Genomic DNA, 27,892 nt, shown 5'->3' with positions numbered 1-27,892 from the left:
CTTAGCAGAGCATATGCCTATAGGATGGACAGACCTGAGGGACCTGAGATCAGCTCCAGAACATGATGTTCTGCCAACCCACATCCTTGGCCACTAGGAGGAAGACCAGAATATACTCTTTCCTGCAAGTGCTGTGCAAGGAAGGAGCACCTTCACTCTCATGTTTTCACTCTCTTCGTATGGAATATCAATCTCTGCTGGTAGCATCATAAAGCAAAATATGTCAGTCCTTAGTGAGTACACTTGCCTCTGGGACACTGAGGTTCTTGTTCAGAAGGATCAAACAATTGGAGTACATCTCAGTTATCACCTGATTAGCATCTACTCAACCAGTGGGCTGCCTTGATCTTATTAGGAAGTTTACATAATTCAAGATACACAGAAGAAGAGCTTCTATGTAAAATAATTCAAGTAATTCACTGACTGTTAAGGCTGCCAAAGTGGTTCTCTCTTTTGTTGAGAGTAGAAAGAGAGGGAATCAGAGCTGAATGCGATACTCATGATTAACGTTATGGACATTAGTGGTAGCAGGCAAAACCAAAACACACTTGAGCAGGTACAGTAACCTACATTATAAGTTTATTATAATTTACAAGAGTAGTGTGTGTTGAAATTATTCATGGAACATTTTCTTTAGGCAGTCTTAGTTTTTGTCGCTTCTTCTCAAATGAAATAAACCTGGTCTTTTCTGAGCTATGTTTAAAACAAAGCAGAAGATTCATTTATATTTCTAATTTTGCTAGAACCTGAAACTTAAGTGATCTTAAAATTTGACTTAGTTTCCCTTCTACATAAGGCTTCCTAGTTCCAGATTCAAATAGTGCATGTATGCCTTGAGGTGGACTCTGCATAGTCTTAGGGAAATGTCTGCAAGGCATTAAAACTTGAACCCAAATGACATGGTTTTGGATGCCTTATAAATTATTTTATTAATAATCTTGAGAATAGCTGAACTGATCTGAGAAGATTGTGATAAGACATTACTGGTAGTAATTACTTCTGTAGTAAGGTTAAGTAGTAGTAATAGTTCATAGTAAGGCAAAGTAATAACACTCTCCTCTCACGACTATCTAAAAAAACCCTGTGTATATTCAAATAAGTCATGAGTAGTTATTCTTCTATGTAAAAATGTCAAGCATAGAAATAAAATAATTTCAGTATATTTAATAAAGGGCAGCAGTGATGCAGTGAGCTCTCACTAGCAGAGTGTCTTTTCCTCCTAGGTATGGCAGTGTGGAGGAAGTGTTGAAGTTCTGCCTTGCTCCAGGATTGCCCACATTGAAAGAGCACATAAACCATACACAGAAGATCTAACTGCTCATGTCCGGAGAAATGCACTAAGGGTGGCTGAAGTCTGGATGGATGAATTTAAGAGCCATGTCTATATGGCATGGAACATACCCCAGGAGGTGAGTCACAAAGACTTGTGTTGCAAGCTTTGACTTTAGATCCTTTTGGGTTTGGCTCCTACACTGACTTTTTATTTTTCTGCTTGGGTTCTGCTTTGGTATGCACGTATGTATATATTTATGTCCTACATATAGGCATAAGATATGCTATACATGCACACTTACATAAAAAATGTGTATGTAGTTGTGTCTTATTCTAGACCAATTTCTTTGTCTTCAGATTCCTTAAAAATTAATCTATTGTCATGTTCATCATCCTCACTGATAACTCCTCATGGAGATTTTAACCTAGGAGCTGCAGAAATGTGGAAAAAGGAGCCATCAAATCTATATTACACATCTTGTTTTGAATTTGAGCCTCTCATTTACCATCGTAAAGAGCTGTAATTCCACAGGATTTGTCAGAGAGGAGTTCTGCCAAGGAGCAGGGGGTGTTAGCATCTATCAGTTAAATTGTGAATGTATTACTCTGAGTAATTTCACAGCAGAGTAGGGGTGGCTGGTGGATTTCATGCCATATTGCAGAATGTACCTATAACTCCCTTTTGGCCTTCTTTTCCACAGATAAGCAATGGTTGGTCCCCTGCATTGAAAAGATACTGTAGGACAGCTAACCTGGGAGTTCAGTTTGATATCTGGTTTCAGTTGGTTTTCATTTCTGTAGTCAGTGGTATTTAATCTATGAACTGTTAAGAGCTTTCAACTTTTTCAGAGCCAAGTTGATAGATTTAAATTTCAGTTTCTATTTTTTATTTGTTATTTTCCTGAAGACTGGTTGATCTTCATTGATTGCTCAAATTTAATTTTTTTGACTTGCAAGCATAGCATTAACACAAAACTTAGGAATTCCTTTTGCTAACCAGGATATACAGTATCATACATGTATTTCCTAATATTCATCAAGATATGGTGATGGTGTTGCTTAACCTTGTGCAAAGTTGAGATCTCAATGCAGTTTGGAATTTAAATTCATAAAGAATGCAAAGACAAGTTGTTGTTTTTACTGGTTAAATTTAACAAGTCGTAATAACACCATCTTGACTGTGCCAATACATCAGAATAAAGTGAGCCTGCTGTAATAAATTTTGAAACTCGTTTATTAAACAAAAGAAAAATCACAGAATCACAGAATCAGGTCACAAAGTGCATCAAGGTGTTTTCAGGGTAGATCTTGTATCTCCAAAGCTGATTTTGTTCATAGTTTTGAAGAGTAAGCTTATTTGAAGAATAAGCTTTCTTACTACTTCAAGTCTCCAACCATTTTCCCACCACAAATGTACTAACCATTGCACTGAACTGCTTGAATAAATTACAGTGCAGATTATATTCTCCCTTCATCTTCACAAAGGCTACTGCTGTCAAACCATAGAGCAGACTTAAAAGCTGGAAATGGCAAGTGCTAAATCAGCTTTTTAATAGTGATAGCCTCAACTGCAGTGTAATGACATGCCTCTGTTGTAGGGAGAAATCTATTACTATGTGTATGTATAGAATCTGTAGCACATCAAACCTTCATTTGTATTTCTCAAAGCTGTAGAGAGCCAAATACACACATGTCCACATACTTATTTAAAATATACTGGGAAGCAGTTATTTTTTTCACAGATGAAACAAGTACATGTTTAAGGAAAGCTTCTGGCCTTTTAAGTGAAAGAGGAAAATACAGCAAAAAATTACACTCCCAAGCACTTTAATTGAATCAGTCAGTGTAAAGAAAACCTACATCATTAGTAGGAGCCCTCTTTTATACATCAAAAGGTTAGGAGCAGTGCAGTCTCTGCTATAGAAACATCAGTAAAAGGCAGGAGTATTCAGAATAAAGCAACCTAAAAAAATCACTTAAAGCTTGTGGGGCATTTGTAATACAGACTTCCAGTAGGAAGGGAGCAAAGAGATGATGGATGAGAAAGGTTAGGAAGGGATTAGATCGAATTTAGATATCAGACTAGATGGCAATGTGTCTGTTTCATCTTTGTTCACCTCCAAAGTAAACTAAAGGTGAAATGCCAGAGAGGACCATTTTTAAAATCAAGCCTATTTTCAGCTTAGGCAAAGAGATGTTTGATACGTCATCGTGAGAGCCATGCTGAGAGGACAGACAGACAGCGTAGCCAAATACTGTTACACAAGTAGGTAACTACGGGAGTAATTCTCTACCTAGAAGATGATGAAGTAATGGACTGTGTAGGTAATAGAACAGTCACAACAGTCGGGACTTTCCATGAATTATGTTATTCCAAAATGTTAACCACAGTACCTGTTGGTTTTGTTTTTTTTTTCCATGGAAGAATTCCCAGACCGCTGAGAAGCCCTGAGTCAGATGTTTCCAAAGGTTTTATTCTTTGAGAGCTAATAATAATAAAAGAGTCAGAATCAATTGGCAGTGTGCTGTGACTGCCCTGCTGGAATCAACGTGGGTGGCTCTGAAGTACTGAGGGCTTCAAATGGGGATCTTGGATACCATGGAGATTTCTGCATCATAGCTACTTTGATAAATAGATTCAGAAAAAAAAACTAAAACACTAAAAAAAAAAAAACCTAAAAAACAATGAAGAGATTTATTTAAGCCCCAGAAGCAAAAGCTGTGCTCTCTGTGTATTCTCCCCTATGTTTTTTGGTGTTCTTTCTTTCCCTTTTTTTTCCTCCCATCATATTCTCAGCTTTGAGAAACATGCTGAGTTGTTGCTGGTGATAAAGCCAGGGTGCTACATGTGAGTTATTTTCCTTCTCCAGCTGCATGGGAGGAGGTGATTACTAAGTTTTATGAATGATTTAGGGCTTGAGGGGAGCCATCACTTTGAAGAATTAACTTGAGTTATGACTGTTTATGCCAGACCTCACTTTCCTACTTTTTAGTGTACTTTGCTACCATGGAAGTCAATTTTCCATTGGCTAGAAAATGCTCCCATAATAAAATACATTTGTTTCAGATTAACATTAATTCAGTGCTTTGGGATGTAAGAAGCAGTTGGTGCTTCAAGAGTTCAGAAACCTAAGTGTTTATAAAGATACCTTTTGGATGCATAACTAAGAAAATTCAGTGCTTCCAATGTTAATTTTAAATCATATCTGGTGGCTGACAAATTCTTTGGGGTGTTTATGACCCAGAAAAGTGTGTTGTTTAAGTAGATAGGATTTTGCTAACATATTAATCCTGTGTTTTGTTTTGAGGCAGAAGTGGTAGAGCACAGTGTGGAGCAAAGTGTCTCATTTTACTTCCTGTTAAATAGCAGCCATGGTTTTGCACTTAGATCCTCTCTAAAAATTTCCACTGCATGATTTTAATGTGATAAATTACTGATTTTTATATACAGGGACTTTATGAAACCCTTTCTTTATGAGCTGCTCTTACGATAAGTAGAAATTAGGTTACCTGGAAATGTAAAGGAGAACAAAAACTAGGGGAGAGAATATTTTTCAATTGTTTTTTTAACAAAAATAACTTCTCTTTTTGCATTACAAGAGAAATATAATAAGTGGTATTTCAGAAAGGGGAGCAGAGCTTCTGCTCTGTGCAGTGTAGCATTAAACCAGACTTCAGAAATGGCCAGAAAGTGTCATATACTAATGACTAGGCCACAGTGGGATGCCAGCGATAAGTTTGTTTCTAGGGCAACTTGCTACTTCCTGCCAGTTACTTCTGGATTTGGAAAGTACCAGGAAATTGGAGAACAACAGTGATATTCATTGGAAGCTAGATCTAAGCCCCACTGAAGTCAATAGAAATGGTTCGGTTGACCAAAGCAGACTTTGAAAGAGACCTGTGGTGACCTGAATCATATTTAATTGGGTGCTTCTGGAGTGTGTATGGGTAACAGACTTGCTTTGCAGCCAAAAGTTGATAATTATCATAGGTCATAATCATCTTTGCAATGGGGGAGACTGAATGATGAGTTTGTACAGAAATGTATCACTGATGTCTTTTCTGCTTGTCTGTCCTTTGTTTCATATGCAGGACTCTGGAATTGATATTGGTGATATTTCTGAGAGGAAAGCCTTGAGGAAAAAACTCCAGTGCAAGACCTTTAGGTGGTATCTTGTCAGTGTGTATCCAGAAATGAGAATGTATTCAGATACCATCGCCTATGGGGTGGTAAGGATCATATTTACATTTCCCATTCTAGCAGGTGGGGGAGCGAGGTGCAATAGTGGAAATAATTCATGAAGACAGTGTCTGGCTCTAAGTAGAAGAATCAGATAAACCTGGAGTCCCTAGTTAAATAATTTATTACACTAGTTAGCTGACAGAGACAGCTGCTCTGTTGTAGTTTATGCTGAGATATTTTGAATGTTATCTTCCTTCCTGATCTTTTGTTCATTTCTTTCATGGCTTGCATTCTACTCAGAGATACTCAAGGCATGATATTTCAGACTTACTGGAGCTATCAATTGAACGGTTTGTGGCAGCAGGTGAATTAACAAAATAGGCTCACTATTTCAACTGCAATCTTCTTAATATTGTGGCCAGATCTTAATTGAGAATCACAGAATCATTTAGGTTGGACAATACCTGTAAGATCATTGAGTCCAACCACTAAAGGTTGATGCCTTCCCGTATTAAACTTTCAGCCATCTAGCAGCAAACCTGATCCACCCTAGAACAGCTATCACCATAGACATCTGCTATAAGAAAGTATTAAACACAAACATTCCAAGCTAATCGGAGCTAAAGAAATCTCACGTATCTAACACATGTGTAAAGCAATGCCAGAGGTTCACAAATTATGTTTCATTCAACAGAAACTACTGCTAAAATGCCTGTATTTTGGGATCATCATCATCATTACTAGTGTCACAGTAGTACCCTTGTCTATGCAGAAATCATGCTTGAGTTGTACTGTGCTAATTAAAGCAGACAGTTCTGACCCCTAGAGAAACAGTGATCTAAACCAAGAGTGCAAGTGTGCATGGTACCCAAGATGAGCACAGGAAGTTACTATGGTCCCATAATAAGCTAGCAGAACTAGCATGTCCTTTTCACCTTCTCTAAGCAGTGTCATATTCACAAAAATTGATTCCTGTGTGTTAAATGTTGAATGCATGAGATAATGGTTACCTTCCATAATAGTTAAGAAGGATGCCCAAATCACACCTGTGAGCAAGGAAGCTCTTCCACAGACCATGTGGAATTTCTCTCAGTGATGCCATGATCTAATCAGATGTGGATTTTGCTGAGAAGAAGGAAGCATAGCAGCTAATAGGTGCATAGTTCTGCTTGTAGGTAGCTCTAGCTAAAAAATGGTTGGCTGCAGGTAGAAGATATACTAGACCAAAAAAAAAGAAGACTAGTGGAGTAGCTAAGGTACTCATTGTGCAGTCTCAGGATTAACTCCGCATTATGTAAGTCAAAATGAAAATCACAGAACAGGCACCCTGTGATTTTATATTCCACTGAGACTTTCTCGTCAGACTTTGAAGGTTCCTTACTGGCAATATACAAACCAAAAAGAAGCTAAGCGTTTGTTACAGAAATACTGAACTTGCTTGTCAGCAGAACATGCATATTTATGTACTTCATAATAACATACGTGATGCAGCATTTCGTCTGCAGTGTGAGAGTAGCCTTATCAGCTAAGCAAGATGTGAAGAGTAGGCCTTATTTTAGTATTTGTACTATCACAAAAGTAGTAGTGGACATCTATGGCAATGTATCTGTACAGGTAAAGAGGAGTGTTTTATAAAATACACAGTCTACTCTTATATGAAATACTGTTTTATGAAACAAAAAGATCCAGTGCCCCAGTCTTCTTAGTAAAGTGCTTGGATCTCTGACTTTCCTTCAGTCTGCTTTCCTGTTCATCTGCATTTCTTATAATGGAAAAAGGTATGATATTTCAAATCAAGTCAGCTGCTTGCTGATTGTCTTAAGTACTTCCATTCATCAACTCACTTCCCTTTTTGTTGAAAATAGAGATATTGCTACTGTAGCATTGTCATTAATTTTAAAAACTACTGAGTAACCACAAAAGTTACCTGAATAGGGGTGAGGGTTAGGATATAGGCATCTGCAGTGTCACTACCCGTATTTATTTCCTGACTCTTAAATTTCCTCCCGTTCTGTGAAAGTAAGAAAATAGTTGTATCATTGATGTCTAGTTTATGCTGTGACATACAGCTAGGATTGGGGCTGTTGGCAGCAGGAAGGTTTGGAAACCAGGTTTCTTTTTGAAGTCTGCAGTACTGGTAGAGATAGGAGAAAGTGGTGTCAGCGGACCAAAAGCTGATGTGTTTAGTGTAGGGACCAGTTCCCTGATGTCAGCTTGATGTTTGAGATCATCTTGCAAGTTGATAAATTTCTGTAGTCTAGTTTATCTTTGTGTTCTGTAAGACTTTCAGTGAGAGGGAGCAAATGGCAGTATTGATTAATTATTCCTGGTTTTCAGCATGTGGATTGGGAAGCTGGTTATATTTTGGTTGTAATTAAGTCTTGGTAGTCTAAAACTGCATTACCCAAGTTAATTGTTGGTCACCACAATGCCACTAGATTTTGAAAGGGGATAGATTTGAAGAGTCTGGGCCTCAGATTTTCACACACCATTATTAGGTATCAGGCCATTGTCTTTTTTGTTTCTCTGGTTTTGTAAGGATTAATTCTCTACAGATATTCAAGTTAATTTTAGAGTTGTGATCAGGATAAAAGTTTGAGAAATTAAATCTGAAGAGTACATTTTATTTTTTTTGTTGTCAGGGTTAATAAGGCACCAGGCAGCTGCTGTTAAGGTTAAGGTCATGTTTTTTTTCAGAGCACAGAATCATAGAATAGTTAGGATTGGAAAGGACCTTAAGATCATCTAGTTCCAAACCCCCTGCCATGGGCAGGGACAGCTCACACTAAACCATCTCATCCAAGGCTTCATCCAGCCTGGTCTTAAACACTGCCAGGGATGGAGCATTCACAGCCTCCATGGGCAACCCATTCCAGTGCCTCACCACCCTAACAGGAAAGAATTTCCTCCTTATATCCAATCTAAACTTCCCCTGTTTAAGTTTGAACTCGTTACCCCTTGTCCTATCACTACAGTCCCTAATGAAGAGTCCCTCCCCAGCATCCCTATAGGCCCCCTTCAGATACTGGAAGGCTGCTATGAGGTCTCCACGCAGCCTTCTCTTCTCCAGGCTGAACAGTCCCAACTTTCTCAGCCTGTCTTAATGTAGTCCCCTGATCATCCTCGTGGCCCTTCTCTGGACTTGTTCCAACAGTTCCGTGTCCTTTTTATGTTGAGGACACCAGAACTGCACACAATACTCCAAGTGAGGTCTCACGAGAGCAGAGTAAAGGGGCAGGATCACCTCCTTCGACCTGCTGGTCACCCTTCTTTTGATGCAGCCCAGGATACAGTTGGCTTTCTGGGCTGCCAGTGCACACTGCTGGCTCATGTTCATTTTCTCATTGACCAACACCCCCAAGTCCTTCTCCTCAGGGCTGCTCTGAATCTCTTCTCTGCCCAACCTGTAGCTGTGCCTGGGATTGCTCTGACCCAGGTGTAGGACCTTGCACTTGGCATGGTTAAACTTCATGAGGTTGGCATCAGCCCACCTCACAAGCGTGTCAAGGTCCCTCTGGATGGCATTCCTTCCCTCCAGCTTATCAACCAAACCACACAGCTTGGTGTCATTGGCAAACTTACTGAGGCAGCACTCAATCCCACTGTCCATGTCAGCGATGAAGATGTTTAACAAGACTGATCCCAACACCAGTCCGTGAGGGACACCACTCGTTACTGGTCTCCAGCCGGGCATGAGCATGAACTCTAAAGTCTCCGTACCTGTTATAATGTTGGTCAGCCCTAAGTTGCATGCTGGTGTTGGTCAGGGGAGGAGATTTTTCTTCCTTTATTATGGGGATTGTTGTGGAAAAAGGTTATTCCATTAGGGCTAGGACAAGCGTTAGAATTTGAGTTTGTGGAAGAGGTTTTGAAAAGCCAAATGTAGTGACGGATCCAGGTATGAATTATTAAAGCTGATATTTATCACTGGTTTGGATAGAGTGGTGCCTAACACCTGATTACGATTAGAGTCATGGTTGTGGTTATGTTTATGGTTAAGAAATAGAAAGCTTTGACAAAGGAAACTTTCTTTAATTCTTGAGGCTAGCAGCTAAGAATGCATTGATACCTCTTTAATGTTGGGATTTGTTCTTTCTCATTATTGAATTTAATGTTTGGAGTTGGAAATCTTGCTTCGCATTTTTCATTTTATTCCCTGCCTGGCTTCAGTCTCAGGCTTGTCCACACTTCTTACATATTAGTGCACTTCTAGACTTCCTTTCTAAGCATGTCAATTTGTTTTCCTCAAAGGAGTGCACTGTACACAGCTGACAGAATTGCTCAGTTAATTACACATGGTTGCAAACCACATCACCTCTTCACTCCTTCCATCACACAATTCTCTCATGTTCTCTGAGCTTACCTTACACCACTGAGCACTTTTATGCATACGCATGGGTATGCAATCCACATATTTGGCCTCACACTCTAAACCTTTCAGCTATCTGTGCTCATTAATTTTGCATTTCACTTTCAGAAAATTCTGTCTCAGCATTGCACAGGTAATATGTGGGGCTCTGTGATGACCAGGGCCAAGTACTTTGCAGTCTGTTCATTGCTAGACTGCTGTTCGTGGGCTAGCCTGGAATAATGCAAAGAAGAGCTAGTGCATACCAATTGGCTACAAGTCTGTGTCAGCAGAAAGGAGTTTTTAAGAGAAGACTCTGCTGAGTGATTCTGAAAAGCTGTTAATTATAGGGCTTTCTCCTGTGTTTGCAACTCCAACCATACTGCTCAGCTAGCCACATTGCTGCGAAAAAGTAGTCCTTTGTGTATATATACCAGAGATGTGTTAGACTTGATATTGTAAAAAATGTGTATCAAAAATCATTATTATCTCTGAAGGCTTTTTGAAATGTATCCTCCCTGAAACCATGTGCAACATAATTGAAATCTGAAGTGTTACATTATCTACAGGGAAGAATTTAGTCCAAGTGCTTGCTCTTCAGTATCTTCACCACAAGTATTTTTAATTTTGCATATTTCCTTGCTCAACCACATACACTTTTTTTCGGTTTTTTTTTTTTGCAAAGGCAAAGAAAGTAATCACACCATCATTTTCTTATGTAAGACTTGCTTGACTTCTTTTTTCTTTCTGTTTATTTTAGCTGCAGAATTCCCTGAAAAGTGATTTGTGCCTTGATCAAGGGCCGGACACAGAGAATATCCCAATCATGTATATCTGCCATGGAATGACACCACAGGTTAGTTTCTCTAATGATTTCTGACATTGCTGCTGCTCTTGTACCATCTTGTACCTATCATTGTTTTCCTGCAGCAGTACCTCTGTAAGTTCTTTAGTAGCTCTTCACAGGAAGCGAGAACATTATTTCTGCCATAAATGAAAATCACTGGTATATTAATGCTTTGACAGTGAAGTTTGTTTATTCACTTTGAAGCATGTAAGGAGTACAAGAGTCATCACTGACCTGAATTTGTTGGTAAAAGCTTTCATTTCTGATCTTTAACTCTGTGTGCTGTATGAATTGAAACAATGAGTTTTAAAACATTTTACATACACACTTATGTACACTTACATTTTATTTGTATATTATCTGAAGCAACATCTTATTTACTTGATAGATTTACTGTCTTTTTCACAAATCTGCAATGTACAGCCACCTTGTTCACACCATACAGCTGTGTTAAATTCCAAACCCTGTTTTTGTGGAAGCCTTTTTCTAAAGCTCCTTCTTTTTTGTTTTTGTTTCCTTTCTCTGCTGTTGTCCTGTTACTCTAGTATGTGCCAGACTCAAATTACTGAAACCTTTCAATTTTCTTACACAACAGCTGCACTTCTTAACTTGGCAAACAAAAGTGTTAAGACATTTTGCCTCCCTAACTGACTAAGTATATGGCCATTGGTAAAAGTGTTTCTAGGCAAATGTTGACAGTAAAAATAATGCTACATGGTCTAGAACATGCTTGTCAAAGACAGATGTGCAGATTATCTAACTTTGAAAAGTAACATAAGCAAAAATGACATAAAGGAAATGGATGTATTTTTAGGAGTGATTGGAGAAACTGTAAAATCCCTCCAGTGTGAATCACTATTTTTTTTCTGACTACCTTTTGTATTTGCTTTCTTGAAACGACCCTAGTATGCTCCACCTAAATCATGGAATGTGGCTTTGCCCATGGAATTGGCAGTTACATGATTTGACTATACAATAAATGAATCCTAATATCCAGAAATAAGCCCAGAGCAACAATGTAGTCTTGTCTTCTCTACCTGAATCTCCTAGTGAGCTGGGTTTGGTGCAGTGGAGATATGACTGTGTACTTCTTGCCAAGTTACACATGCTGCCACTATGTTCTGTGTTGGCTTCCTTTGCTGAGGGCTTTTAATATTGATCACTAGTAGTGCTTGAGTTATCAGTGATGAAGACAAAAATGTCTGAAAATCCCATCCATCAGACTTTCTTACTGCATGGGTTGTGGTTTATTTGTCACATAATTACGTGGTAACCACAGTTTGCCTCTAGGAGGTTTTTACATTAGTCCTCATTCTTTACTAAGGAACTCTGCAATTCACCCGTGAGCCAGAGTCATTATTCTTCATCTTCTGGGAGGGCACCATAGCTCTCTTCTAGCATCTCATCTGTGATAACAACACACTGCAGGCATGGGTGTAAGTTCCAATTAGAAACTTTAATTATAGTTGAGAGAAACAACAACAGCAACAACAAAAAGTCACTTCAATTAGCACAGTTCAGTATACACCAGATAAAGAACTACCTTTGAATGTCAGCTGAGGTTCTGTATAAATGAGATGGCAAATAAACAACAGAGGGAAAAAAATACAAGGAAAACTTTCCTTGACAAGATTCTGCTCCTTTCATAATTACAATGTTTGTGTCTCCTTCCCATTACTATGTATATAATTTTGTAGCTAATGATGTTAAAAACCCCCAAAAGTCTTATATATGAGCAAGATAATGTATGAGAACTTTCTTTAAAAGAGTAGTAAACTTTCTCTATGTAAAGGATTATTGTATTAACAGGAAAAGCACTAACAAACATTATTTGGCATAGTTCTATGAGATTTCCACTGCACAACAGAGCTGCAGCCATTTACTTTAGCATACTGGAAATATTTGAATAAATATTCCTTTGAATCTTAATGAACTTGCCAGTATCCACAAAAGATATTGATGAGATGCTAATTCTATTCTAGTAGTGGTGAAATGCTATGTATAGAGGGTTCTTTTGCCCACCTGGCCATCTCTATCAAAACAGATTAATACAAAAGATGAGTCCCCTGATTCAGGACTGCATGTCAAAGGGTTGACTGAGGATTTTGGTAATGCTGTTCTTAGCTCTGGTGCAAAGTTTTACTCTTGCAGCTTACCATGTATGGTTTTAGAGCTGCCATATGGAGGGCTTTGCACAACTGAATCTAGATGTGCATTAGTATATCTGGCTGCCAGGAACCATTCCCTCATATGCAGTTTAAGTTACTGGTTTTAGTTACTGCTGTAGCCTCTCTTCTAAATTGGGTAACTTCCTTTATTTCTCACTAACCTCTTTCAGATGGTATTGGATTTTCATGGTTTTGTGTGGGAAATAGATGAGGTGTTTGACATCAGGTAATATAAGTGTACATATGGCCACTGTTTCCTTTTAGCATGTTTTATGCAAGAAAGAAACCACGGAAGTCAACAGAAAAGGAACTGCATAGTGGACATTAGAAGTCCATGCTCTGTTTTTTGCAGACAGTATCAGGAACATCATGTGTAGCTTCATAATTAAATTCAGTTCAAAGAGCATAATTTTCTAAGTTGCTCATCCTCCCCAGATTTTGCTGCTGGAGTATAGTGCTGCCAAAGCATCACATCCTTCATTTCTGCCTTTAGTCACTACCAGTCCCAAATCAACACTGTTGTTACTACTCCCATCTCTGCAGCAACATACTGTATGTTGGCACAACTCTCTAGACTCATTAGCGGGAACATCACTACCACACCTGAGCATCTGCTCGTTACTTCTCATTGCCACCATGGCTACAGGGCATGATGTGCTTGATGTCAAGGGCGTAAGGTGGGTTTGGTACCTTTGATGTGCTGATGGCCAACCATTTGGAAGGGGCTTTTAGAGTATGGCTTATCTTGTCATATCAAGCCTCTTTCTGCTGTGCAGTGCTGCTGCTTCTCAGAATAGCTGGACAAAACTGACTTCTGCATCTATTGAAAAAGTTAACATAGTAAATGCAACTTGGTAAAATACTTAACAGCTAAAATGGGTTCCTACTACAGCGTTCAGTGGTGGCAGAAATCATGTTGCTTTAATTGCATGAGAACAGCACAGAAGCAAAGCACCAAGAGTCCTCAATTGTTCTCAGTCAAAGAGAACAACTGGAGACAGCTGGCGGTGTTGAGGAAGCAGCCCCCTTCAGTGGAATGATAGAGCGAAACAGCAAAATTGGGAGATTAGGTGGACTGGCAGTAGGGGAGAAAGCAAAAGGAGATAAATACAAAGAAAAGAAAGGAAGACAGAATAGTAGTGGCAAAACAGTACATAACCTCATGTGAGGTTGTGAGGGTTTTGTTTGGTTTTTTTAAGGGGCTTATGCATACAAGGATAAAGGTACTGTTTTAATTCTGGAGCTTACTGAAACAGAGCTACAATTCAGTCATATGTTTAGGCCTTAAAGGTCCATTTCCAGCAGTGCCCCGTTTTGCATGAAAAGGTTGCTGCTTGGACTTGCAGTAAGTACATGCCCCAGGCCTGACTGCATTCTCTTACTAGCTCAGGGAACCGCCTGAGCCTGGATGTTTTTTGTTTAAGTCTGCTGTTTAACTAGGCCTGTAATCTTGAAGGCAGACTGATGACAGCATGTCACTTGCATTAAAACTACTCCTGAGTGATAACTCGTAAGATTCTTTGCAGAGAATGAAGTGCCACATTATTATAGACTTTTTACCTATTGTGTAATAAACAAATATCATCAGTCAATGAATTGATGTATTAAGTACAGATTTACCTTGAAAAGTGCTTGTGATTGAGGGGATAATGGGCAGTTCTGTGTTCCCTTGTTCAATAGCTTCTGGCTCATGTATTTCTCAATTTATAAGCAGCTAAACCACAAAACTCATCCAGGGATGTGAAAGTCAATATAAACCAGTTAGATGTTGAGGAATTCAAATTGAAGACTGGGGTCAGAAGATTAGACTGGGAGAATTACTTTAAAAGAAATGCAGGTGAGAAGGGACACCCCTTAATGTCCTTTCATATTCTTGCAAGAAACTGCAGAGCTGACACTCAGAAACTAATGACTACAGCCCTGTCTGATACAAATTATTGCATCTCTGCTGAAGGCAGTGCAGTCAGGCCAACAAGTAGAGCTATGTCATTTACACTGTGTGAGACTCTGACCTGAAAGCCTAATGTTCTATTCTAAGCACAGTGTGTTAAGTACTGGAAACAGCAGTTACAAAAACTCTAGTGAACTTCTAAAAACTCTTTGTATGATTCATGAGTGCTCCTTTTAAAATGTTATTCATATATATTTTTGTAAAAACAATTTTTTTCTTCAATCAAAGGTATTAGCATGGTGCTTGTTCATACACAGTTATTTCTTAATTTGTAACCAAAATCTATATGACTAAAAATGGCTGTCACTGAAGGATAGTTATATTCTGGTAAAAAAGTACAGTGTATAGTTATTAGTCCAAACTGTAAAATCCAGGGGAGGGAACAGTTCATAACTGTTCAGCAGACAATTATCAAAATCATTAAAATTGCTTTGCAAATACTTTGGGGGGGGGCGGGGAAGGAAGAAATTTGTCAGTTTAATTATTTCAACATCTCTATGGTAAAGTTAGTGTGATCTTAAGGTTATTGAAACATTACAAATGTGAATGGCTCTGTCAAGATGTTTAATGTCTGTTGCAGTGTTAAAAATTTTCTTTAGATTCCTGTGCCTAATGAAATTCACATTGGATTGGACAATTGTCAGTGCTAGGAAAGCTGGGAGAGGAATTGCATGCTTTGTTAGGATGAGTGTTATGGGAATTTTGAAGCAGAAACAGTGGCCTTACTAGGAGTGGCTTTTGTGTATGTGAAGTATCCTGACCAAGAAGCACTATGTACCATTTTGTAAAGCAAAAAATAGACTGTTCTGGTTGTGGCTGGGATAGAGTTCATTTTCTTCCTAGCAGCTGGTGCAGTGCTGTGTTTCGGCTTTAGTTTGAGAATGATGCTGGTAATGCTCCGATGGTTGAGTTGCTGCTGATCAGTGCTTACACTGGTCAAGGACTTTTCAGTCTCTCATGCTCTGCCAGTGAGGAGGGGCACAAGAAGTCGTGAGGAGGCAGAGACAGGATCCCTGACCCAGACTAGCCAAAGGGGTATTCCACACCACAGCACATCATGCCCAGTATAGAAACTGGGGGGAGTTGGCCAGGAGGCACCAGTTGCTGCTCAGAGATGGGCTGGAAATGAGTCAGCAGGTGGTGAGCAGCTGTCCTGACTGTGCATCACTTGTCTCTCTTTGGCTTTGTTTCTCTCTCTCCTTTCCTTTTATTACTTCTCTCTTTTTCTTTATTTTTTGTTTTCTTTTTCCTTAACCAAACAAAACACTTCAATTATCAAACTGTTCCTGTCTCAGTCTACAGCCTGGTGCTCAATTGCCGGCTGGGGTTAAACCATGACATAGAATGTCATTATATCATTTCCTACAGGTCAGGCTTTGCATGTCGCCTTTCTGTTTGCTTAAAAAGAATAAATCATTAAAACATTGAATGCTGTAGCTGCTTTTCCTTGACAGTCTTAACACTGCTGCTGACAGCACCTCAATACTGCTGTCCTGAAAAGTTTTAAAGGAGTTTCTGAAGTTTAAGAACAGCCTGTAGTTGTGTTGGCTCAGATCTTGAGCTATTTATGGATTAATATGTATTCGTTTTTTTCCTTACAGCTGAAAATTAAAGTGAGATTGTAATTATCCTAGGCCAAAAATGCAGCATTCTAAGAAAATACCATGAAATACATTTCAGAAAACAAGAGGTCTTCTGTTATTCAGTGGTAGGACCATGTTCTTAAGCGTGTGGGTAAAACACATAAGCATTGCAAACTGAGATTCTGTGCAAGGAAACAGTTAAAAAGAAGGCCCCACAAGCAGAAGCCACTGATACCAGCATGTTTCAGTGTTTGTCAGAGAATAAGGAAGAATAAAACAAAGCCTTCTGATGTGATTAATGATTAGACCCATCAAACTTGAAAAATCACTGCCCTGAAGATGGAATGTTAGCAATAAACATTTTCAGGAGTCTTACTTTAAGCAATAAAAAGAAGTACAGCACCTGTTTTAACAGCTGTAAGTCATACGCAGACTTGGGACTGATGTTCATGTTTGTCTTCAAGGTAAACATGAGCCACATTCAACATCTGTGTGCAAGGTGGTCTGATCTGCCTGCTCTGCATAGTACTATTTCTTTTGAAGGACTTGCTACCACAGTGGTGGTCTGAAGCTAGCAATTACCTGTTTTGCAATGATTATTTTCTGTATGCAGACACCTACAGAGCCCTGTACGGACATTGAAATGTACAGACTACCCAGTTAGGTCTTGGTGCAGATGCTTTTCAGTTAAAGTTCACACCATGCAGTAGAGAGGGTCATTATTCCTCTTGGTACAGCCACAGTGAGTACATCATTAGTGATACAAAGTGAAGCAGCTGCATCAAGAGCATGGCTTAGCTGGTCAGCTTTATTCTGCATGTCCCTGTGCAGGGATCTGTGCTTCTCTTCGCATTCTTCCGGAGGGTGCATCCAACAGAGCACAGCCAGGCTCATTGTTTGCCTTTGCCTTTATCACTAAGTCTTGTGGAATGATCTAAGCACGGGGCCTAACCCTAACTTTATGCCCATACAGCATGCTCTCTGGGAAGAGGGGTATTTCCACAGTAGATGCTTCTGGAAATAGAACAGGTTTGGGTTTTTTTTAAAATCTAGGTTGCTGAGTTCAGTAAAGGCCCAAGTGGAAGAAGGTGCTGTTACAGTTGGTGAAATGTCCGCCCAAGGATGGTTATAAGCATTAATGAATTATAATTTTTATTTTAAACATATTCTGTAAAGGGCCTGCTTCCTATTGCATGCCGTTAGTGTCTTATGTAAGACATTCCTGCTGAGTATTTTATTGGGACTATTTATATTTCTGTTAATTTCTTTCAGTGCAGAAATCCTGATTTTGTTCATAGCAAAGTTAATAGAAACTGTGACCTTGTTTGTAATGGCAGCAAAACCTGGTGTTAGTTTTTTGTAGTTCCTTTCAAGGTAGAGAGTTTCTCTGATGTATGCTTGAGAAGCTAAATCCAACAAATGCTGTTTCAAAGCTGCAGCCTCTTTACACTGTAGGACAGGTGCGTCAGGGAGCTACAGAAGTGTTTCAAAGATTTCCAAAGCCTTCGTCCTTCCTTGGCCTAGCACAGGCAGTGCAACACTTATTGGAGACATATTGTGGGTGAATAATACATCATTGCACATTGTGTATCATTTTCTTTTTTAAAAGATTTTTCCCTAAGTTGTTTCTGACCATATTCTCATTATTTACTTCAGTGCAAAGTTTCAGAGAGAGGGAGAGACTCTGTTAATCTGATTTCTAGTTTTGGAGCAATTGTGTACTGAACCATTTGCTATGAGTAGATTATTTCTGTACTTGCTATGGCTTGATCCAAGAGGCTTTCTGTTGTGTAGTATGACCATTGCCCAGTCTTCTGTATTGCTTACTTCATTCAAATTCAGTATGTATTGCCTGGTATGAGAGAGTCACTTAAACTGACCAGGGTTGTGTATTTGCAAGTGAAGATCAGTGGTGTTCAATTTTTAGCTTCTAAAGTATAAATACAAATCTGATCACTAGGCCCATCTGAGCATAGACTGGTGAGTGATTTGTTGACTTGATTTTGCAACTGACCTTAGGTTTTCATGATAGCAGGACCAGAGATGAACCTGTCTCTCATTTTATGACTTCATAAAAGTCATTCTCTGTTCACAGGGTAAAAGAGACTTGAATTTAAAAAACTGAACACAAGAGGCCCTTCTTCAGGTTTCAGGGCTAGGATAGGTCTTCTCTGTGTTTCCTTGCACTGATTAAAGACAAAAGCAAACAAAACAAACAAACAAAAACAAAACAAAAAAACCCACAACCAAACCACAACACCCCCCAAAAAAATACCAAACCCCCCCCCCCAAGACAAAAAAGCTGTACAGCTGCATTATATCAGACCAGAGCAAATGTCTTCTACCTCCTTCAATTTGGAAATTATGGAATGGATATTGCTGATTATTTAGCTTTGTGTTTGAAGCTATGTAGTGTAAAAACATTGAACACCTTGCATGCCTGTGACAGTTGAGAGAACTGATTGCTTGGAATTGAAATTCCAACCATAGTGAAATGAAATAGTTGAAAACCAGTCTTTTTTTCTTTTTTTTTCCTAAGAGTAGCACTGATTTTCTCATTTGGGAGCATATAGCACTTACCTACCCTTGGAGAAACAGATTTGTTTCAAAGAAGTTTTTCCTTTTTTTTGATAGGATGGCCTAGAATTAAAAGTTTTAAAAATGTCTTAGATGCTTTGGAATCTATATTCCTGTCTAGTGTGCAGGATCACTGCTGATAGTGAGCATTAATAATGAAAAAGGAAGACGCTACTATAAGCTGAAACCAGTGATCTGGCTAAAGAAGTAATCTTGACATTCAGTCCAAGACCTGAGTTGAAGCTAAGAAGCAAGAATTCAAAAAGTAGTTCCATTCTTTTGAGTGCTAAGAATATCTAGGACCAAAAGGATTAAGGACTTGAATTACTTGAAAAGTTAGAGCCACAAAGGCTTTAATAAAACAAAGGTAATTTTAAATTAATATTGCTAATCTATAAGCATTTTTCTAAGTGAGAAATGACTGCTTGTTTTACCCAGGTAGATGCAGCAAAAGAGTAAAAAGTATCTTGGCTAATGCCACAGATGACGTGTGTTTGAAAAAGCAGTTAACTCCCCTGACCACACAGTATAAGAGGAATAAAAACAGTTGTCTATGCTGTATCCGTTCAGTCATTCTTTCTTCTAAATAAAAGAGAAATGCTCATCTCAGAGAATGGATAAGAGTTCTTTTAAGATAGCTGTACTATTTAATATTTTACAGTAGAAGTACCAGTGCAATTTTACGTGTGTTACGCTATGTGCTCTTTCATGGGAGGAAAGATCGCTAATGCTTATTGGAAGTAATGTCAGGGGGAGCTCAGAAAGTGCTGTCAGAGGCATTCAGTTAGAAAGCTTTTGCCTAGTAATGTAGTATTTCCATAGAGAGAATAGAAACTTCAACTGGCAAAAATTCTGATGTAACTTATGTAGGGCTGGTAAACTTAGCTTTCATCACATCACTGCAGAGGAGAATAATGCATCCTGTCAGCAGAAAATAGTAGCAAGCAAACTGGAGTGTGCAGAGAAGTACGCTGGGGAGCACAAAGAATGCTCGTGTGTAGAAACCACAGGATTAATAAATTGCACCTCTGTTGTACCACACAGCTTACAGTAATGGGGAGTTTCCAGTTTGGCTGGGGGTGTTGTTTGACTGATTTTGGCTGGTTGGTTTGTATTCAGGGGTTGGTAGGGATTGGGGTTTTGTGTTTTAAGAAAAGCTGTTAGTTAGTATTGCTGTACATTACACAAGTTTTTGTTAAGTAGTTGAGGTTGATGCAGGAAAGGAGCTGTTCAAAGTTAATGTCTTCTGAATCTTTATTTTGCACTTTATAAATTGAGATTGTGGCTTCTGAGCTTGTGACAATCCCTGTGAGAACTCCCCAGGTCACTCTTTTAAGGTAATTTGCCCAGAGTATCTGTAGTTAAAAAAAAAAAACTGCACTGAAAATCTTACTGAAAAAACTTTTGTGAGAAACTGCAGCGTCTAAGAATTTAAAATTACCAGAGCATTTCAAGTTTTCATGAAGAGTTTTAATTTAGAAGAAATCAGAATTGTTAGCCTGAATATTACACAATAGTTCAAAATTGTTCTCCTCTGGGAAATAAAAATGCACATACATTTCAAAGCTTTTTTTTTTTTTTTTTTTTTACTGTTTTATAGTATTTTTTGTACAGAAAGTTTTGGCCAAAAGGATTTCAACTAGTTAAAACATCAAAATATTTGAAAATGTGAAGGTGAAATACTGCTGAGGTTTCAGATGGTAAGTCTGGCAGTAGATCTTGGATTCAGACCCTGTGCTTTTCATGTCAAACACTAAGCCGATTAAAGGTAGCACTGCCTTTCATATTTGGTTCAGTTCAGGAGTAGAGGCTTACAGTAGTCTGTTACATACACCCAGTGAGCTGGTGCCAAAGGGCTTTGGGAGTAACACCTCCAAAATAGAAACAGAAATATAAATGAAAATTACTTTCCGTTTTCTCACAAGAGTCTTTTTCTGCCAGGTGGAATAGGTGTACAGATTACCATACTTAGCGGATTTTAACCTCAGAAACACAAGATCCAGTCAGAAAAGGAAAGGGCTTTCCTTTGCTGAGTGGAAAATGTGTTTAATTAATGCTTTTGGAGAAACAAAGCAGCTGTGTTGGGTTCCTGCAGTATCTCATAACCTAACACTGAGCAATTCGTGTTTTCTAAGTACATTAATTTGAAATAGATCAGACTTGCATGTTAGCTAGCAATTACTAGTGTTATACGTATTTTAAAGATGTCTGGCCTCATTGCAAATGGGTATTTCAGCCAGCAGTTTTTAAAACCAGTTGTTGCTTAAAATATAAACTCAGCATAAAAGCCACATAGTTATTGTAACACATGTATAGTACTTGGAGATTAATGTTGTCGTAATTTTCTTATGGTTGTCAATGCTCTCTCAGGGTTAAATTTCTGAAGGTCAGATTTTTGATTCTCAAATTCTTGACAGTATGTGATTAACTATGTATGCAGTTCTGGTGTCCCCAACATGAAAAGGACATAAAGCTGTTAGAGCAAGTCCGCAAGGATGATAGGGGGGCTGGAGCACCTCCCATATGAAGATAGGCTGGGAAAGTTGGGGCTGTTCAGCCTGGAGAAGAGAAGGCTGCGTGGAGACCTCATAGCAGCCTCGCAGTATCTGAAGGGGGCCTATAGGGATGCTGGGGAGGGACTCTTCATTAGGGACTGTAGTGATAGGACAAGGGGTCATGGGTTAAAACTTAACAGAGGAAGTTTAGATTGGATGTAAAGAAGAAGTTCTTTACTGTGTGTCCCTGCCTATGGCAGGGAGGTTGGAACTAGATATCTTAAGGTCCTTTCTAACCCGAATAATTCTATGATCCTTATGAGCTTTTAGAGGAGGGACTTAATAGTAGGTGGAAGATTCACTTTATAATTTCTTTAGTTCTACTGATAATTTTATTATGGCATTGCATTAATTGAAGTCATCTCCTGGTTCATTTAGAATTCATGGACCAAATTCAATCTCCATGAAAGCATATTTAACTCCTCTGTAATTACAAGAGCTGTATTACTTTCACAGAATTCATTCAAATTCTGATCAGCAATTCCATTTCAGCTTACTTTCACTGTAGTATTGTTCACCACTTGAAGAGTACAGTTATTTGCAGAAATATTTATGTAATGATTGTATCCACAGTGTTTCTCTATGAACCGGGGGTTGTTTTTTTCACCTGTTCATTAGCCTTTGTTTATCCAATCAGGAAGCAGAGAGAAGATCAGAGATTACTTGTTCACATAAAATCATGATTGAATATTTATGAGCAACTCTGAAAACAAAAATCTGAATTGGTTTGTAAGCCAAGAGAAGAGCTATGTTTGTCAGATAAATTATTTGAAATAAGCAATCAAACTAGCTTGTAGCAAGCTCAGTTCATCTAAACCTTGGTTATATTTACCGAGTAGAGGTAGTTTCCCCAAAAGAACGCAATATTAGGGATTTTCATTTAGCATTTTTTCTAGAACCAATGGCTAGAAATTAAATCCGGTTGGATACAAATTAGGAATCAGGTACATATTCCCATCAGAATAGATGACTAGCCATCATAAGAAGCAATGACAGTAACTGTTGAAGCTATCAAAGCTGATACAATTCTGGAAAACTGTAATTTAATGGATTTGGAGCTAGCAAGTGAAAGTGTGTATCCCTAATATAGACCTGCTGGTCCTCTTTGGCTCTTAACCCTACTGACATATCAACTAAGTAGCAAGCACAGCTAGTACTACTTTGAATTTTGATTCAATTTAGAATGTACAGTAATAAAACAGAAACATAATCATATGCCTTTAAAGAAATCGGTATCCTTTATGTGGTTTTGGAAGGTAAAGAACATTACAGCTTTAAAACTAGCTGCTAAATTTTTTTAGTCAAGTTTTGTTCTTTTAAAGTGTGATTAAACAAATCATACAGGGATATATAGCTCTCTTATGCCAAGCCTATCTGCTCAGCTGGCCTAAAGCAATCAAGTGAAAAAGCTGATGAATGCATGTAAGTTGTTCAGATGGTACTACAGTATTAACTTTGTGTTTGTTTAGCAGGGAACTGCACTGATTGCGAACATTGCAGCTTCGTTGCTTTTGCTATGTTAAAGATGTAGTGAGTTGTTCAGCATGCATATTCCATTTCAGCATTTAATTTTAGTGCTCTCAAACTCTGAAATTAGCCTTAAAAGCGTGAGGTCTGCATTGACTGACTCACTAAACAGCACTAGTTTGGGAAGGAAAAAATAGCAGTACAGCTTTTATGAACTCACAAATTTTGTTAAAAGAACATGAATTGAAGTAAAAAACTGGAGAAAATTGAGATTTTAATGTTTACCACATTAAACCTGAAACTTTTATAGATCATGCTGCATTGCATTTAGTATGGGAGTCTGCGACCAAAGGGCAGGGACAGACCTCAGTTGTAAGAAGGAGACCACGCCATTGTAAGTCAGAGCTGTGAATTTCAGGTTGGTTTGGGGTTTAGTCAGATCTTCTGTTTTATATTAACACAGAATCAAATCCTTAATTTTTTAATTTGTCTTCAAATGTGTTCAAGTGAGGAAATCTCCCATTGTTCAAATAGAAATTATCAAATACCACTGCATTGGTGCAGCAATGTCATAAAAGGGCTTTCTTTGTTATCATGTGCCTGAACAGTGACACATAGGAACATATATTGGGTACCAACTGACTTCAAAATGCTGTGTGATGTCAGTGTTGTATAAACAGTATAGAATTACTTAGTATTGCTGGATACCATTCTGAGAATGACTGACTAATCATGGTTTTATTTATTTGTGTCCAATGTAGTTATGACACCAAGTCTTTTCACCTTTCTGATAAATTTAAACATCTCATCAAGTTTAACTTCATTCTTGTTAGCAACTATCAATTAGGGCTTTTAAGTTTTTCTGGAGCAATCAGATGGCTTTTTTCCCAGACTTCATTTTTTTAATTCAGTATGATAGTTGTAAGTGTAAGGAGTAGTTGTAAGTGTTTGCACAAAGATGGCCCATGAGAATTGGGAACTTCTTGAGCACTTAAGGCAAATTTAAATATGAACTGTCAAGTGAGCGGAATGTTACGGTGCCAGATGGGTGATGTTTATAGTTAATACTCTGAAGAGCCACTTTCAACAGCAGCCATGCTGAATGGTTATGGATTAACTGTTTGCTGCACAATGCCCATTTCTGGCTTCCAAATGTATTTTTAATACCATACATAGCTTGTTTGCAAGTAAAGTTAGATCTGCCCACTGTAGGCTCCCTTCGTACCTGCACTTAAAAAATTTGACGGAATACTGCAATCTGACAAATAACCTGAGAAAACTCTGTAGTTACAGTAGCTAAGAGAAAAAAAGCAACACCTTAAAGAACTGTGGCAGGTTTGATGTTTATTTCTCTTTGACTTCCTTAGCACCCTTCAAACTTCTAAAAATCAAAGCTGATTAACTTTTTTGTTCATCAGACAAACGTTACCACTTACAATTCTTGCTGTCCCTCCAACTTTGTCACCTTCCAACTGTTTGCAGTCTTACGCTTATGGGGAACTATTTCAGTCACAGAATGGTTGAAGGAAAAAAGGCGGCTGGGAAGATCATCTATTATCTTGACCAACTCCTTTGCTTAAGCAGGGTCAGCTACAGCAAGTTGCCAAGGAAGATATCTCATGGCACTTCCTTTACCTGTTCTGTCCATACAAGCAGATGAAACCCCCTGCATGGGCAAATATAAGTGGGATTGAAATAATTCTGTCTTTTCCCAAATTTTCTAACTTCAGGCCTAGGACTGTGTCTGGACAGGGCTGAAGAAAAGTTCCTGTCCAAAAAAAAAAGTCCCATGGCTTCAGGTGACCATCAGTTCCCAAAAAGGGTAAAAGTTCCACTAGAATTGAGACAGATATAAAAAAAAAAATTACTAGGTCTGACACATGTTCTTAGCTCTTTAAAGTGAGAGGCTAAGCATTAAGGAGATAGGTAGCTTTAACCAAATGGAGTAACCCATAAAACTCTTGCATCTTCAATACAAAAAAGCAGCAGTTGTGATTCAATAGCGTATACAACAGTTGGGATGAAGCCTGATGACTGATAGTGAAGGATAAACTTCCAATTGCTTTAGGCTAACAGGACAATGACTAAAACTCTAGTTTCAGTAAGACTGGCTTACGGATTTCAGTCAATGTCTAATGAAACACTATCCAGCTGACACGCACGAGATGTGGGTGAGATGTGGACATCTCACACGAGATGTGGATCAGGCTTTAAATGCAGAGCAGCTTCAGAAAAGCCAGAAAGATACTTTGTGGAACCAGGAGACCAAATCCAATGCCCCGTGTACTGCAGAGACTGTAAAGACAGCAACAGTCTTATTAAGACAGCACAGATCACTTCAGGTATGTTATTTTGAGATGATGAAATCTGAGGAAGTTTGTTTTCATTATTATGAAGTTCATTTTTCAGGGAAGAAAGCATCAAAATAATGTAAATAAAGAACAGTACTCCTGTGAAACGGATCCAAGTAATCTAGGAGATGCTCATTAGTTAAATACATTCTCTTGCAAAAACAGGCCTTGTGCAGGAGATTTGGGAGTCATTATGGAGAGATGCTTAGGGAGAAATATCAGAATTTGACCTCTCCTACTTCAAGGTAGAACAGCTAAGTGAAAAGTCTACAGTAATGTGTATAAAAACCTGCTTAGAAACAGTTCTGCATGCATGAAGTTCTCATCTTACAAAATTGCAACACTTTTTTTCTTCAGGTTTGTAAACTACAGGCTGGAAAGCTGTGATAGGAACACATTGCTTTCACTGCCCTTTAATGCAAAAACATATGGGTCCACATGGACTCAGATTTGTTTTCTGCCCAGTCTTCCCTTCAGTGACTACAAGCACAAAATTATAACAGATCTTTACTGTCAGATCCTTACAGGTCAGATTGTGCTCAACACCATATAGGGATCAGGTACATTAGTCTGAGTTAGCATCTCAGATGAAGATGCAGCCTGTCACCTCAGCTTCCCGTTTGGCTCCCACATTGTTCTTTAAATGCTGGAGGAACAAAATTTTCTGGTACCTGCTTTTAGGGCTGATGTAGTTTAGTTCACAAGAAAAGGCTCTGTTGGCTTGCAGCAGACCATGAGATTTCACCTGGAATTTCCAAGAAGTTGGTAGCATAATTTTTAACTCTCTGTGTTTCTTTCCTACTCTGAATCTGACAGATGTTAAGTTGGAGTGAGCTGTACTGGAGAGTCTCTGACAAATTGCTCCCTGTGATTCTGCTTATGAGGATATGTCATGGTTTAACCCAACCAAACAGCTTGTTAACTCACTCCCCCCCCCCCCACCCCCCCCTTCTTGCCCTCCCCCTGCTCTCGGACGGACGGAGAGGAGAATCAGAAAGAATGCAACTCCCACAGGTTGAGATAAGAACAGTTTAGTAACTAAGGTATAACACAAATCACTACTGCTGCCACCAATAATAGTAATGATAAAGGAAATAACAAGGGAAGAGAATACAACACCCCATCACCAGGCGACTGATAACTTGCCCCCCCAGCCCGATCAAGCACCGACCGATACCTCCTCCAACCCTGCAGTCCACCTAGCCCTTCTGGGTAACTCCCAGTTACCTCCTGGGCATGACGTGCTGTGGTATGGAATACCTCTTTGGTCAGTTTGGGTCAGGTGTCCTGTCTCTGCTTCCTCCCGGCTTCCCTCCTCCCTGGCAGAGCATGAGGCTCACAAAGGCCTTGGCCAAACCAAAACATCATTTTATCAGCTCTGTTCCCAGCCCGAAAGTCAAAACACAGCACTGCACCAGCTACCAAGAAAGAGAAAAATGACTGCCACTGCTAAACCCAGCACAGGATAACAACAGTGTTTTTTGAAAGGAGCATGGTGAAGGGAATAACTTGTAGTTGGTTGTAGTTCTGTCTTCCAGATGCATACCAAGGAAGGATCTAGACCAGCAGTTTGTTGACTGAAAATCTGACATTTTACTCCAGTCTGTTGTTTTGTTGTTGTTTGGTTTTGTGGTTTGTTGGGGTTTTTTTTTGGGGGGGGGGGGAAGCTAAGTGTAATTAATGTGGCTTTGAGTTAAACTTTTTAACTTCTTGCTCTGCTCTTTTGTGGTTTTGATATACTTCCTTCATGTCACAGACCAGCATAGTATGTACAATATGCATACTCAATGTAGTTCCATGTAGTAATCCTATTGTAATCAGAGGTTCGATATAGGAGAAATCTAAGAGCCTTGAAGCAGCGTGTGTCTGCCACAGAATGGTAAGGTTTCCAGTACCCACAGTGGGAGACTGTAGACCCCATCATCTGCAGTCACCTGCTGCATTGGGATACCCACGAAACTCAGGACACAGCTGCTGGTTCAATGGATTACACTAGCTGAGTGGTCACAAGAAGCCACCTGTGGAAAGGATTTAAGTATTGAATTACTGCTTTCATAAGCTTCTGCCTGGGCCTTGGAGCTGAGTGTCTAGGAATTGAGAGGGTTGCTCTGCTCCTTCCTGCCAGTTTGGCATAAGTGCATGGGTCAGGACTGCAGCGGTGTGTCTCCCTTTGGCAGTGCCTTAGCTTTTCCTTTGTTACGGGCATGGGCTATTGTCCCCTGGGAAGGAGGCAAGGAGCAGGGAGGCAGCAGTTAATCCCCAAACCACTATTTCTGCAGTGCATGCCTCTGCCATCCTGAACTGCTAGGGAGGATCTAGACCTAGAGGGCCCGTGCAGAGACACGGGTATACACTTAGGGGAGGATCAGCTGTGCAAAACTGTACCAACCACTAAATAGATTTTTGTACAATAGGCATTTGTAATAATCCTTCTTAGTGTTTTTATTCATACACAAAGTAGGACTCAAAAGAGTCCGGAAAGAACTGCATTATTTATATTGTGAAGATTCAGCGACTTTTGAGTGACTGATGTGCCTACTATTTGTATTCATTCTAAACAGCTAGAAAGAAGGCTTTTTCTTTTCTTAAG

General features: G+C 39.0%; 1 protein-coding gene across 6 annotated transcripts in view; it reads left to right on the top strand.

Annotated features, from left to right (window-relative positions):
- The window catches only part of GALNT18 (polypeptide N-acetylgalactosaminyltransferase 18), a 238,368-nt gene that overhangs the window by 177,242 nt on the left and 33,234 nt on the right, over positions 1–27,892 (top strand). For all 6 annotated transcript variants that reach the window (XM_061380458.1, XM_061380455.1, XM_061380457.1 and 3 more), the window contains 3 exons: positions 1,224–1,409; positions 5,365–5,502; positions 10,564–10,659. In XM_061380458.1, coding sequence (XP_061236442.1) covers positions 1,224–1,409; positions 5,365–5,502; positions 10,564–10,659 — 420 coding nt within the window. The remainder of the gene's footprint in view (positions 1–1,223; positions 1,410–5,364; positions 5,503–10,563; positions 10,660–27,892) is intronic.

Source organism: Neopsephotus bourkii, unplaced genomic scaffold, assembly GCF_033783945.1.
Source record: "Neopsephotus bourkii isolate Nb327-2 ecotype Australia unplaced genomic scaffold, CSIRO-AGI_Nbou_v1 NB_1792, whole genome shotgun sequence".
In the NCBI taxonomy this organism is placed as follows: Eukaryota; Metazoa; Chordata; class Aves; order Psittaciformes; family Psittacidae; genus Neopsephotus; species Neopsephotus bourkii.
This window is presented reverse-complemented; position numbering and strand designations above follow the sequence as displayed.